Source organism: Schistocerca cancellata, chromosome 6 (genome assembly GCF_023864275.1).
Source record: "Schistocerca cancellata isolate TAMUIC-IGC-003103 chromosome 6, iqSchCanc2.1, whole genome shotgun sequence".
Lineage (NCBI taxonomy): Eukaryota > Metazoa > Arthropoda > Insecta > Orthoptera > Acrididae > Schistocerca > Schistocerca cancellata.
The window spans coordinates 30,261,318-30,275,131 of NC_064631.1; the positions used below are offsets into that span (position 1 = coordinate 30,261,318).

At 45.3% G+C, this 13,814-nt stretch overlaps 1 protein-coding gene across 1 annotated transcript in view; it reads right to left on the bottom strand.

The window, feature by feature from the left end:
• Window positions 1–3,168: 3,168 nt before the first annotated feature.
• Window positions 3,169–13,814, bottom strand: part of LOC126191331 (lysozyme-like) — a 312,485-nt gene continuing 301,839 nt past the window's right edge. The window contains exon 5 of the mRNA XM_049932165.1: window positions 3,169–4,237. Within this exon, the coding sequence (XP_049788122.1) occupies window positions 4,104–4,237 (134 nt within the window). The 3' untranslated portion in view covers window positions 3,169–4,103. The remainder of the gene's footprint in view (window positions 4,238–13,814) is intronic.

Here is a 13,814-nt window from a genome sequence, read left to right on the forward strand (position 1 = left end):
CCAGAGGGAAACGCGGGATGTCGAAGCGGTCGTAAGGATGGAATTTTGTTTTATGAAGACAGAAAACAACCTGACGCTGCGATTCCGAGAGCAGCTGTAATTCCTCCCTGTTTGATTCCATGACCGTTCCGTGACCAGAGATAGGGGAGGAGGGAACAAATGAAGGGTAGTTACGTCTGTGGCTGGCGAGTGCCACCCTTCGAATGCTCACCACTACAGATCACAGCAGCTGTAGAAAACTTTCTCCGTGGATCGGCCTGCGGATTCCAGGGCAGAAAAACAGAAGGTGCTCATCGGCGGAATGGAGGTCGGCTGGGTGTGGGTATAACAAGGCGACACCATTGAGGAGGATCTGCGAGTTGGGGAAGGAGAAACTCATTTGCATTTGCTCGATTTCTTAGCGCCTTTACGGTCGACACATGAAGAGTCCCCCCCCCCGTGAACCATGGACCTTGCCGTTGGTGGGGAGACTTGCGTGCCTCAGCGATACAGATAGCCGTACCGTAGGTACAACCACAACGAAGGGGTATCTGTTGAGAGGCCAGACAAACGTGTGGTTCCTGAAGAGGGGCAGCAGCCTTTTCAGTAGTTGCAAGGGCAACAGTCTGGATGATTGACTGATCTGGCCTTGTAACAATAACCAAAACGACCTTGCTGTGCTGGTACTGCGAACGGCTGAAAGCAAGGGGAAACTACAGCCGTAATTTTTCCCGAGGGCATGCAGCCTTACTGTATGGTTAAATGATGATGGCGTCCTCTTGGGTAAAATATTCCGGAGGTAAAATAGTCCCCCATTCGGATCTCCGGGCGGGGACTACTCAAGAGGATGTCGTTATCAGGAGAAAGAAAACGGGCGTTCTACGGATCGGAGCGTGGAATGTCAGATCCCTTAATCGGGCAGGTAGGTTAGAAAATTTAAAAAGGGAAATGGATAGGTTAAAGTTATATATAGTGGGAATTAGTGAAGTTCGGTGGCAGGAGGAACAAGACTTCCGGTCAGGTGACTACAGGGTTATAAACACAAAGTCAAATAGGGGTAATGCAGGAGTAGGTTTAATAATGAATAGGAAAATAGGAATGCGGGTAAGCTACTACAAACAGCATAGTGAACGCATTATTGTGCATCAAACCAGTCTCAGGACTGAAGACCACAACAACAACAACAACATGAAGAGTCAGACTTTTGTAGATGGAGATACGTAAAACGTGTTCACGGAGGATTCATTTGGTCGCTTCTGCCCTGCCAGTTGCGTATCAGGTGATTTCACCACATGGGGCGAAGAGTTTGGTAGCTTGTTGCTCAGCTGCAGGAGAAGGAGACAGGGATACTGAAAGATTTCACAACTGGAGTAGTATGTTTGAGGTCGCAAGTATGCATGACCATGTCCTATGTGGAGCGAAGCGTAGCACGAGCGGTGGTATAATTGCCAGATGGTAAAATGCAGGGTTTTCCACTAGTCCACAAGTTGCGAGCGACGGTCGGGTACCTTTTGCTTCACCTGAATCTCTTGGACACCTCGCTCAGCTAAATACACGAGACATACAGAGGATGAGATTGCATGGTCGTCATAACAATTGCTACAGTGGGGAGGAAGCGGGCAATCGCCCTGTGAGGATATCTGCCATAAGTAACATTTGGCCGTGTATTGACAGGACACGTGAGTGTGGTTATGATATTGACACATAACAATGCAGGGTGACTTCATATCCTGCCTTAATCTTTGAATGGAGCACTAACCGATCAAATGTGAGAAAGACTGCATGTGTGCACTAAGCTTGCATCAACATTTGCCATTACCCGATGTACCATACTTACTCCCTGATCAGAGAGACGTCTGGATTTCTCCTGTCAGACCATTAAGCAACCGAGTTTAAGTAACACTAAGCTAATAATTCAGTGTATGATAGGCCTCGACAGGAACAGGATTCCCATAGAGGAGCGAAGCTGTTGTGGGGCTTGAAAATCACGATTGGTCCCCAATAACAAAGTCCCGTTACGGGAGCGAGAGCAGGATTTCCTAGGGTCTGGATTGCATCAACACCATTCTGAATAATAAACGTATTAACTGTAACAAGACTGACCTCTTTCAGTACGCGACACCACGAGGAATCGAGATGCAGCTGGGAAAGTCGTTGAATCTTTAGTCTCATTTCGTTTAGGTTTAGTAGATGAACACGGTGATTGGCTCATTGCGAAAATATCTTCCCTGATTGCCTGCGTCTCCCACTGTGCCCCTCTCAGGGACCTCATCCACATTAGGTGATTGTTCACACCCCCGTCCTCCTCCCGAACTCCTGACAGAGGGACCAACTGGCAATTGGGAAGGTAACAGCTCAGGTAGTCACCTAGCCCTGAGCCTGGCCTGTACAAAAGAGTACATACGAGCCCTACCTGTCTACCCAGGGCTGGTAATTACGCTTTATACTGTCATCTGATACTCATCAAATGCGTGGGTCGGCCTTCAGGAGCGCACCACAGCGAGGAAGGGGGAACAAAGAAATCTCAAACGTCGAAGCAGGAGAAGGGGAGAAGATGGAGAACGAAGAAAAACAGATGGACTTTTCCGATGCCACGGTATCGAAGCTTCGGAACGAATTCCCGAAACTATCCAAGACATTCCATAAGGTAGTGGGAAAAGAATAGCAGTAGGGTGGACATGCAGCATGAAAAGGGAAGAGATGCTGTAAAGTGTGGGGACGCATGGTAGGCAGGCACGAACTCGCCCAAGAGTGGTGAGTTTCCTGGTGGGGGGGGGGGAGGGAGAGGGGGGGAGGGGGGGAATTCTACCAAGCCTCGAAGACTACTGATAAGGTGCAGCTTTCTTAGGTCCTCACAGGAGTTATTTCACTTAGATTTTCGTGCCAACCTATGTAGCTCTGTCCTATAGCTGCTCTGGAAACGAACCTACAATCAAATACAAATTCTATAGTTTATAGCCGCGCAATAACGACAAGGGGAAGGATAGACACAATGAAATAAATGGACACAAAGTGCAGTCCATTTTCCAGAGGTTCACTCCACCATGCTACACTTACAAGAATGGTTAATGCATCATAAAACGTGGTCCCGTCTAACTACGATAGCTGGCAAGCACCGGGAATCACACAGAAAATATAAGACAGTTAGTACAAATCAGTTACCACAGCTTTACAAAACAGCTTTTATTGAACAAAATAGAAGCTATTTACACAGTCAATACACCAATTTCTGAGTGTGATACATGCAAAACAGCTGCGTCTATAAAAAGTAAAATTCACAGCCCCAGAATGTCATGGAAATATAAACTGATACAAGTACAAAAAAATAAATGAACTATCTTTAACTTCCAGACATACATCATTGGTCTTGAGCGCCATGCTACTTGCTCTCAAACATTGTTTTGTTGTGTTGGTATCTAGGAAATTATTTTCACGTAAGCTATACTGTTGAAATACCGGTATCTGATATTCTATTACAATATCTGCTGGTGTCGAGTGCAATTGTGCGTTTGGTATGGTCTTCAGCTGCGACATAATATCGGTAATTAAGTAAAAAAGGATGAAAATATACGACAAGGTGTAAGTTGCATTCACAGAATTACTACAACATATCAAGGACATTAATTTATTACTTATGAAGTGCTCATTCCTCGAATCATTACTCATCTCCAAGCTGATAATTTTGATCTATATACATTCACAGAAATTTTGTATCTAAAATAAGGCAATCAATATTTTAAGTCCGTTCGTGCAGTAACTCGTAACATGATTTGGAAAGTCCAGTTACTGTACACACTGTGTACTGAAACTTCTGAGAGTATAGGTTTTCCAGCGTCTTTACAGTGTCGAAGTAGTAATGCTGGTTTTGATGGGAAGAAGCACAGGCGCTCATATCCCGACAACTTCATACTTGAATCAATAGTTAGAACTCTTCAGTGGAAGAGGAAGTGCACATATAAGAGAAATACAGGAAGATGCAAGACTGCCGGTAGGTCGTTACATTCGAGGTGTTCGATGGCGTTGCTTGTAATCTAGGGTGACTGTTGCCAGGAGTTGAGTGCGTTCTTCTCCTTGTTGCCATCCCACGCGGTACCGGTTTGTATTGAGGTGGACGGCAGCGAGCGTCAGCAGTTTGAAAGATCTGGCAGAGGTTTGTCCTTGCAGCGGTTGATCCAGCCGTAACACGCGTTGAAGCCCTGCCGCGAGTAGATGAGGTGTGCGCACTCGCAATCGTCGTCTATGTCGTCGTCCAGCAGGTCTGCGGGCACAGCGAGACTGGTTGTTATAGATGAGGCAGCAGTCTGGCTTACAGAGACAGGTGGCAAAGCGTGAGGCAGTACTGGCCTTACGACTTATTTTAGAAGTCGGATCAAAGAAAGGTAAGCCTGCGTTTGTAGTATTTGTGGATTTAGAGAAAGCTTGATAGTGCTGACAAATACAGGTTCTGACATTCCGGTCATAGCAAGGATAAAATAACACGAAATGTATTGTTATATACAACCGTAACACAAACCAAACTCTAGTTTTAACAATCTAAGGGCGTGGAGGTGAAGCAGTATATGAGAAAGGAATGGGTCAGGAATTGAGGACTATACATGATGTTATTCATGTATGTACCTTCAGCAAGCAGAAAAGGAAACAAAGAAGAAATTTGGAAAGTGAAGTAAAGTTCAGGGAGAAGAAATAAAAACTGAGATTTGCTGATGACTGTCAGACAAAACCTCTAACCCATAATGAGAGCAAAGGAGTTTAAAGAGTGAACGGAATGAGTGTGTGGTTAACATTAATGGAATGAGGTAGTATTAAATTTACCGATGTTCAGATAAGAAAATGAGACACTAAAAGCAGCAGATGAGTATCCTTGTATTTTGGCAGAAAAATAACTTATAACCGAAAAAATAGAGAGGTTATAAAGTGCAAACTGGCTACAGGAAGTAAACCTGTTCCGGAAAAGAAGACACTAACAATGTTTAATATAAATAGGTTTTAAGAAGTCTCTCACTTTAGTGGTGGACGATAAATGGTTGAGACAAGAAGAAAATGGAAGATTTCGACATGTGATGTGACAGAACACTACTGAATACATGGATGGATTGATTCTGTAATGAGGCGGTACTGAAACGAGCTGGAGGACAACGATTTATGGTCAACTTTACCAAAGGATGGTATCGATTGACAGACATCAGCAAAGGTCAAGGAATCGTCAAATCTGTAATGGAGGGTAGTGTGAGGAGGGGGGTGGGGGTGGGGGGGTAAGGGGTAAGGGGAGGGGGGGGCGAGACGGGTGTCGGGAGGAGAAGATAAAAATTGTGGAGGCTTACGAAGACTTTAATACAGTAAATATTTCCAAATATACGGTATACTCACATTAATGTGACTACTTTCTATGTGCGATGGCGACGTGCAATACCTGTTCACAGATGGCAGCACCAGTACTTGAGGGGAGATAAAGCGCTCAGGCGGCGCGGAAAACAGTGCAGTCGTTTTAATGCGTTAAAGGTGCGATTAATCTGACCTCCAGAAGGGCGTGATTATTGACTGGCCAAGGGTGAAAGCATTTCCCAGACGGCTAACACTGTACTTACGTGTGCCGCCGTGGTTAAAGTACAGGGCTATTACAAATGATTGAAGCGATTTCATAAATTCACTGTAGCTCCATTCATTGACATATGGTCACGACACACTACAGATACGTAGAAAAACTCATGAAGTTTTGTTCGGCTGAAGCCGCACTTCAGATTTCTGCCGCCAGAGCGCTCGAGAGCGCAGTGAGACAAAATGGCGACAGGAGCCGAGAAAGCGTATGTCGTGCTTGAAGTGCACTCGCATCAGTCAGTCATAACAGTGCAACGACACTTCAGGACGAAGTTCAACAAAGATGCACCAACTGCTAAGTCCATTCGGCGATGGTATGCGCAGTTTAAAGCTTCTGGATGCCTCTGTAAGGGGAAATCAACGGGTCGGCCTGCAGTGAGCGAAGAAACGGTTGAACGCGTGCGGGCAAGTTTCACGCGTAGCCCGCGGAAGTCGACGAATAAAGCAAGCAGGGAGCTAAACGTACCACAGCCGACGGTTTGGAAAATCTTACGGAAAAGGCTAAAGCAGAAGCCTTACCGTTTACAATTGCTGCAAGCCCTGACACCCGATGACAGTCAAACGCTTTGAATTTTCGGCGCGGTTGCAAAGCTCATGGAAGAGGATGCGTTCAGTGCGAAACTTGTTATCAGGGATGAAGCAACATTTTTTCTTAATGGTGAAGTGAACAGACACAATGTGCGAATCTGGGCGGTAGAGAATCCTCACGCATTCGTGCAGCAAATTCGCAATTCATCAAAAGTTAACGTGTTTTGTGCAATCTCACGGTTTAAAATTTACGGCCCCTTTTTCTTCTGCGAAAAAAACGTTACAGGACACGTGTATCTGGACATGCTGGAAAATTGGCTCATGCCACAACTGGAGACCGACAGCGCCGACTTCATCTTTCAACAGGATGGTGCTCCACCGCACTTCCATCATGATGTTCGGCATTTCTTAAACAGGAGATTGGAAAACCGATGGATCGGTCGTGGTGGAGATCATGATCAGCAATTCATGTCATGGCCTCCACGCTCTCCCGACTTAACCCCATGCGATTTCTTTCTGTGGGGTTTAAACCTCCTCTACCAAGAAACGTGTCAGAACTGCGAGCTCGCATCAACGATACTTTCGATCTCATTGATGGGGACATGCTGCGCCGAGTGTGGGAGGAACTTGATTATCTGCTTGATGTCTGCCGAATCACTAAAGGGGCACATATCGAACATTTGTGAATGCCTAAAAAAACTTTTTGAGTTTTTGTATGTGTGTGCAAAGCATTGTGAAAATTACTCAAATAATAAAGTTATTGTAGAGCTGTGAAATCGCTTCAATCATTTGCAATAACCCTGTATGTCGTGCATGACAAAATGATGCTCTCCAAAACTGGCACGGAGGCAACTGTGGTGCATCACAGGCAACAGGTGACAGGTGAACGACAGCTGCGGAGGTGTGTACAGGTGAATAGATGCTGTCTGCCCAGGTGAACCAATGGGCTGCCAGCAGTCTCCTCAGCGAACGTTCAGCGAACGTTCAGCGAACGTTGCTGCGTAAGGGCCTCCGCAGCAGGCACGTGATTCATACTGACTGCTGTTCATCGGTAACGAGGGATGGAACTTTTACACCAGTACCGCAACTGGACGTCCGCTGGCGACAGGTGGCCTTTTCAGATGAATCACGTTTCATGCTCCATCGGACAGATGGCTGCTGGCGTTACGGCGTGAAATGTCTGGAAGCAAACACCGTGCAACCGGGAAGGAGCGGTATGGTCTGGGGAATATTTTAGTGGCATTGATTGGATGATCTCGTCATTCTGGAAGGCACATTGGGTCAATACTTCTACGCATCTATTCTTTGGGAACGTGTCCACTCCTACAGGGTGTCCAGAAAAGGGCTCCCTGATTTCAAAATTAAATCTCTCGAAAACGAAGATCGATAGAGGAATGCAGTAAACGGTATGTTTATTGTGAAAGCTGTAAGAAGTTTATACAGCAGTTTTAAATAATAGTTACAAAAGCTGCTAACAGATGGCGCTGTACGCTGTACAGCTCATATCAGCATCCATAAGTGAAATAATCGTATCTATGCAAACAATCACATCACAATGTTTTCAAAATGTTCACATTGGCACTACAGAGGTGGCGCAAACGAAGAATGAAATTCGCCATCACATTTCGTAGTGTCTCAACCGAAATGGATTCACGTGCCACAGAGTTCGCAGATTCAAGCTCGTCCAGCGTGGCGAGATGCTTCTGGTAGACCATGTCTTTCACTGTGCCCCACAAAAAAAAGTCACAGGGAGTCAAATTCGGCGAATATGGAGGCCAATCCATGCCTGCACCAGTAAATTTGGGATATTACAAGGCAATGACTCGATTCCCGAAGTATTCCTCAAGAAAGCGAAACACTTGTTCGGTCCGATGTGGTCGGGCTCCATCTTGCACAAACCATTCAGTACCTGGTCGATCATCTAACGCTTGCTGTGTGGCGACAAATTGTTCCAAAATTGCAACGTAACGTGCTCCAGTGACTGTTTCTCGAATGAAAAAAGGGGCCAATAATGCCTCTGCTGCATACTGCAGCCCACACAGTAACTTTAGGAGAATACAGGGGTTTCGCTTCACACCAATATGGCTTTTCGGAACCCCAAAATCGCCAGTTCTGCTTATTCACGTATCCATTCAGGTGGAAGTGTGCTTCATCTGTAAACCAGATGCAACCAACATTAAATCCTTCACTATCAATCATCTGATTAGCAAAGGCAACCCTTTGTTGCACAGCTCGTACGGGTATGGCCTGGTGCGTTTGAATTTTGAATGGAAACATGTGTAGGCTCTTTCTCAGTATTTTCTGCATGCTGGAACGCTTCAAACCAGTCTCAGATGCAATTCTACGGAGGGGTGACATTGGATTACGCTGAATAACTCCAGAAACTGTGGCGATATTTTCAGGCGTAACTGCGGTTTGCTTGCGGCCAACATGCCTCACTAGATCATCAGTTTCGCTGCCCGTTCGTTGAAATTTTGCGAAGAGCGTACGAATGGTTTTCGCATCGGGTCCTTTTGGAACCTTAAATCGTGCTTGAAAACTTCGCCTTGTTGCCGTAGGACTCTCTTCTAACCTGTGGTACTCTAGCACCAGAAAAACGCATTTTTCAATGGAGTACATGGTTTTAAACTCTTCCTTCGGTACACTTACCTCCTTTCACCTTTCAATAGTGGAACTGATCGCTCTGGGCTTCGGATCACTATTTATACTAGGCATTACGTATGGCGATTACAGCGCCATCTGTTAGCAGCTTTTGTAACTATTATATCAAACTGCTGTATAAACTTCTTACAGCTTTCACAATAAACATACCGTTTACTGCATTCTTCTATCGATCTTTGTTTTCGAGATATATAATTTTGAAATCAGGGAGTCCTTTTCTGGACGCCATGTATATGCAGTTCGATTTTCCTCGCCACGACGGCATCACGCAGGAAGACAATGCTGCTTGTCACAGCTCACAGTGCACGTGCATAGTTCGAGGAGGGCTAGGACGAGTATGCCGTACTATCAAACTCTCCGGATTTAAACCCAATCGAGAATGTACATGATCACCTCAATCTGACTTCCTGCACGTCTCGAGCTGCAAAAGGTGGCGGTTAAAGGCTTCTGATAGCTGGTCGCAGTGTGACCGAACAGTAAATGTGGGTTGTGATAGTTACTCACAAGGGAAACTCCCCATCGCACCCCCCCTCCCCCCCCCCTTCAGATTTAGTTATAAGTTGGCACAGTGGATAGGCCTTGAAAAACTGAACACAAATCAATCGAGAAAACAGGAAGAAGTTGTGTGGAACTATGAAAAAAATAAGAAAATATACAAACTGAGTAGTCCATGCACAAGATAGGCAACATCAAGGACAGTCTGAGCTCAGGAGCGCCGTGGTCCCGTGGTTAGCGCGCGCAGCTGCGGAACGAGAGGTCCTTGGTTCATGTTTTCCCTCCAGAGAAAAGTTTATTTTCTTTATTTTCACAAAGTTATGATCTGTCTGTTCGTTCATCGACGCCTCTGTTCACTGTAGCAAATTTAGTGTCTGTTTAGCGACCGCACCGCAAAACCGTGCGATTAGTAAACGAAAGGACGTGCCTCTCCAATAGGAACCGAAAACATTTGATCGCTCGGTCATAGGTCAACCGATTCCTCCACAGGAAAACACTTCTAATATATTCTATATGACAATGGTGACGGCATGTGCGTCACATGACAGGAATATGTTGTCGACCCACCTAACTTGTACACTTGGCGAATGGGTAAAAAGATTCTTCTACCTTGCTCGATTTAGGTTTTCTTGTGGATGTGGTAATCACTGCCAAAAAAGTGATGAAAACATAAGAGTTTGTCACAAACTGCAACAAATGAATGCAACAGTTTTCCCTGTGCTCTGTCAAAACATATGTTTTTAACGTTTTCATATGTTTCCGTGTGTAGACCGTCAAATCTTGCATATGTCCAAGCAAATCTGAACATGTCCTGGAATTTTGGAGAGCGAAGTTCATTATATAAAAAATTAAACTATTCACTGGAGGGAAGACTTGAACCAAAGACCTCTCGTTCCACAGTTGCTCACGCTAACCACGGGACCACGGCGCTTCTAAGCTCACATTCTCCTTGATGTTGCCTATCATGCTCGTGGACTACTCAGTTTGCATATTTTGCTTATTTTTTTCATAGTTCCACACAACTTCTCCCTGTTTTCTCGAATGATCTGTGTTCAGTTTTTCAAGGCCTATCCACTGTGCCAACGTATGACTAAATCTGAGGGGGGATGCGATGGGGAGGTTCCCTTGTCAGAGCTGGAGAGGCTTGCACAGTTTCGACGAGCGTGTAGAGCTGAATCAAACCAGTCTTCTAAATGAAAACAACGTATTTCAGCTAGCAGAGGAAACAGGGGCCGTGTGGAACACTAAGTTCAACAGTTCTTGCATGAGAAGTGGTAGTTTGCGTTCGTGACCGAGTCATGTACAAGAAGTATCAATCCTGTCGGTAACAGTCCTTCTAGGAACCTGTAGACCCATCACATAGCTTGAAGGTTGCTGAAACCTAACAATTATCTATCAGGAGTTGTACCGTTCTCCGTGTATAGAGAAGTGATTGCAAGTAAGGAGAAGTGTTACGTAAAACTTCATTCTGTCGTATACTTGCATGTGTTTCTGCACTCCTGAGAGGCATCCTGTACCACAATTCAAGATAACACTTTCTACCTTGTTTAATTCTGAAGTCTGCCAAAAGTTCCACATTTTTTTACATTATATAATCTGATGAGCGCTTTGACTAACCCAAGTATGTCCATTTTGAAGGGGTGTACTATAATCATAAGCATTTGAAAATTGCTTCACTTTCGGATCTGCGCAGTAATAAAAGCAAAATAAGAAGCTGTTTCAGCCTGTCCAATGACAGTGTTACACAATGTTATTCAGCTAATCTACGAGAGTCAACGGACGTTAAACACACGCGTAAGTGTTTACCTTTGCAAGCAACGTGACAGTCTCCCTCAGTACCGTTCCAGCTATCGCACCAGTAGCGGTTGTTGATCTGTGGACAAAACAGAAGTTACATATTTCAAAATAATGAATAGTAAAATGGTAATTGGAACTGGGAATAATGTGACACCGTTAGGAAATATCGTAAACGTACTAAAAATAAGTTAATCATGATCATCCTTCACCAAGTAACACGTTGCAATCACAGCGGATATTTCAGTGCATTATAGATTACCCCAAATGCTGTGGAGAATCGTTAGTACCGTTATACGACATTCCTGCATGGCTAACTACGTGGGTGCAGTCAACGTATTTCTGCTCATGCGTCCCAGGCTGCTGTACGTGAGAGCAATTTCTGAGTGATAAACTAAGGCAATTTCCAGTTACGCTGCGATCCAAGAATGTATTGACAGTACGCTTTTAGTACTTAGGCATATACGATAATGTTCGAAGCTGAAGAAATGCATTAATTTTCTGCCATGGTTGGGACTTTAGCCCGGGTATCACAGCTGCAGGGACTACCCTAGTCCAGTACCCTCCCTAACACTTCGAGTCACGTGTTCAGCTTGTACCAAGTGCATGTGATCTATAGATCTGATGTAATTAATCAAAATATCCACGGGTGTACTGCCGGTCTACAGTGTCCAACGGGCCCAATATTTCGGCGATCATACATGTCGCCATCATCAGATGAACTGACGGACTGAGCTCCTGTGAACGTGCCAGTACGGAGATCCGTACGCTATGGCTGCTCAGAGGGAACTGGTTTCGGTCGTGGCGGCGGCCGATTTAAATACCCTCCGCCCGCGGCGCGCTCCCTCCGCTGTCCGCGTCCCGTGCCACGGTCGCGCGGTGGAACAGATTGCGACGGTGTCAGATGTCGGTGTGATGGCTCTGTCCGCCGTGGTCGTCACACCTATACGTTTGCTCGATTTACTCATGATTAACCCAATCGCTGGTTCCCAAGCCTTGCTAAGATTATAGCCACAGTCACGGTCGGTTGGGTCAATCAAGAGTAAATCGAGCAAACGTGTAGTTGTGACGACCACGGCGGACAGAGCCATCACACCGACGTCATATCAGACGCCGTCGCCATCTGTTCCACCGCGCGACCGTGGCGCGGGGCGCGGACAGCGGAGAGAGCGCGCCGCGGGCGGAGGGTATTCAAATCGGCCGCCGCCGAGACCGAACCCAGTTCCCTCTGAGCGGTCATAACGTACGGGTCTCCGAGCCGGCACGTTCACAGGAGCTCAGTCCGTCAGTTCACCTGATGATGGCGACATGTATGATCGCCGAAATATTGTGTCCGTTGGACACTGTAGACCGGCAGTACACCCGCGGATATTTTGATCATCAAATACGCCGGGAGAAACTCAAGAATCACTGATGTAATTAAGTTTTCCTTCAGACATAAGAGTCAACTTTATGATAATGATAGAAGCTGAAGAAATAAAATTTGTGCTAGTTGCGGGATATATTAATACTTCGATCCATCACGTTGTTGAAGGTGGTGTGTGCTACAATCGTCTCCAGGGTTGCGTTCTTTGGCGAGCAGCTGGGATCTTACCCACCTGTGTGTAGTAGTACATTCCCTTCCGGCTCCACCCTTCTCCAATAACATTGTAGGCGACACAACCAGCGGTTCCACAGTTACAGCCACTGAGCGTAGTAACATTCACGCAACTCTCACAGATGCCACCTGGTTTCTGTACCCACCAGGCGCCTCTGCCAAAACTATTTCTTTTTAGCTCTTTTAGGCTGTCAGTTCATAGAGGCAACTGTCCCTTCTAAGAACTTCTTGGTCGTATCTGTTCCAGAGCTCTTAAGCCAGTGGTCTTTCAATTTCTTTGATCAAGAGCCATCAATGAAAATGTGGAGAGGTATCTTGGACTAAATATCAACCAATGTAATTTTAGCTAGTAAGCTTCATAAGACTTCTCAGCAGACTACCTACAGTAAGTAAGCGATGAGTTGGCACTGATCGTTAGAAGTGTACAACCAATCCCAACATTTTGTGTCCGCTGTTTTGTGTTTGAGCCTGCTGCAGTCTTCTGCGACCCGAAAGTTTTGACACTGCTACTGCTTGAGTGAGTAGTGGTGTTTTGACTGTGTGAGCGGCTTTTTTATTGTTACCAGTAACTGAAATTAATTTTAAATGCATTACACAGCATGTGGCATCATATATATTTAATGTTTTGAATGGATTTTCTTTTCCTCATTGAGTTGTAATACAACGGCTTTAATTTAACGTTGCTTCTATACGGAACTATCGCATTTGAAGATAATCTCTGAAGCGCACTCACAAATCCATCTTAATTTAGTGGCAAAATTAATACCATAGCAGATGATCAGTACGAGTTGTCATGCCAGTGAATTGTCAGCACTGGAAGACAATAAAACATCCCCCTCTCACATCCTCTAAACCCACAGTGGCCACCTACTTACGCCTCTCTGAGCTAAGTGGCCTGCTTTACTTAGCTCACATTAAAATTAATCACATCTTAAAATATTGCCTCTAATTTTGTTTCGTGCCGAGCAGGAAAACTGCGCTTAACAAGTTCCTAGTACTAAAATACGTATTTGCATTCGGCTGTTTATTGCCAGATACACCGAAGGTCGCAGTTTCACTTCTAGCTTCCACCTATCGCCTCTCCGGCTCTAGTTACGTGAAATCAGAAAGACTGTACGACCATTCTGACGTAAGTATCACCTGATAACGTTGACACTTTTCCAAA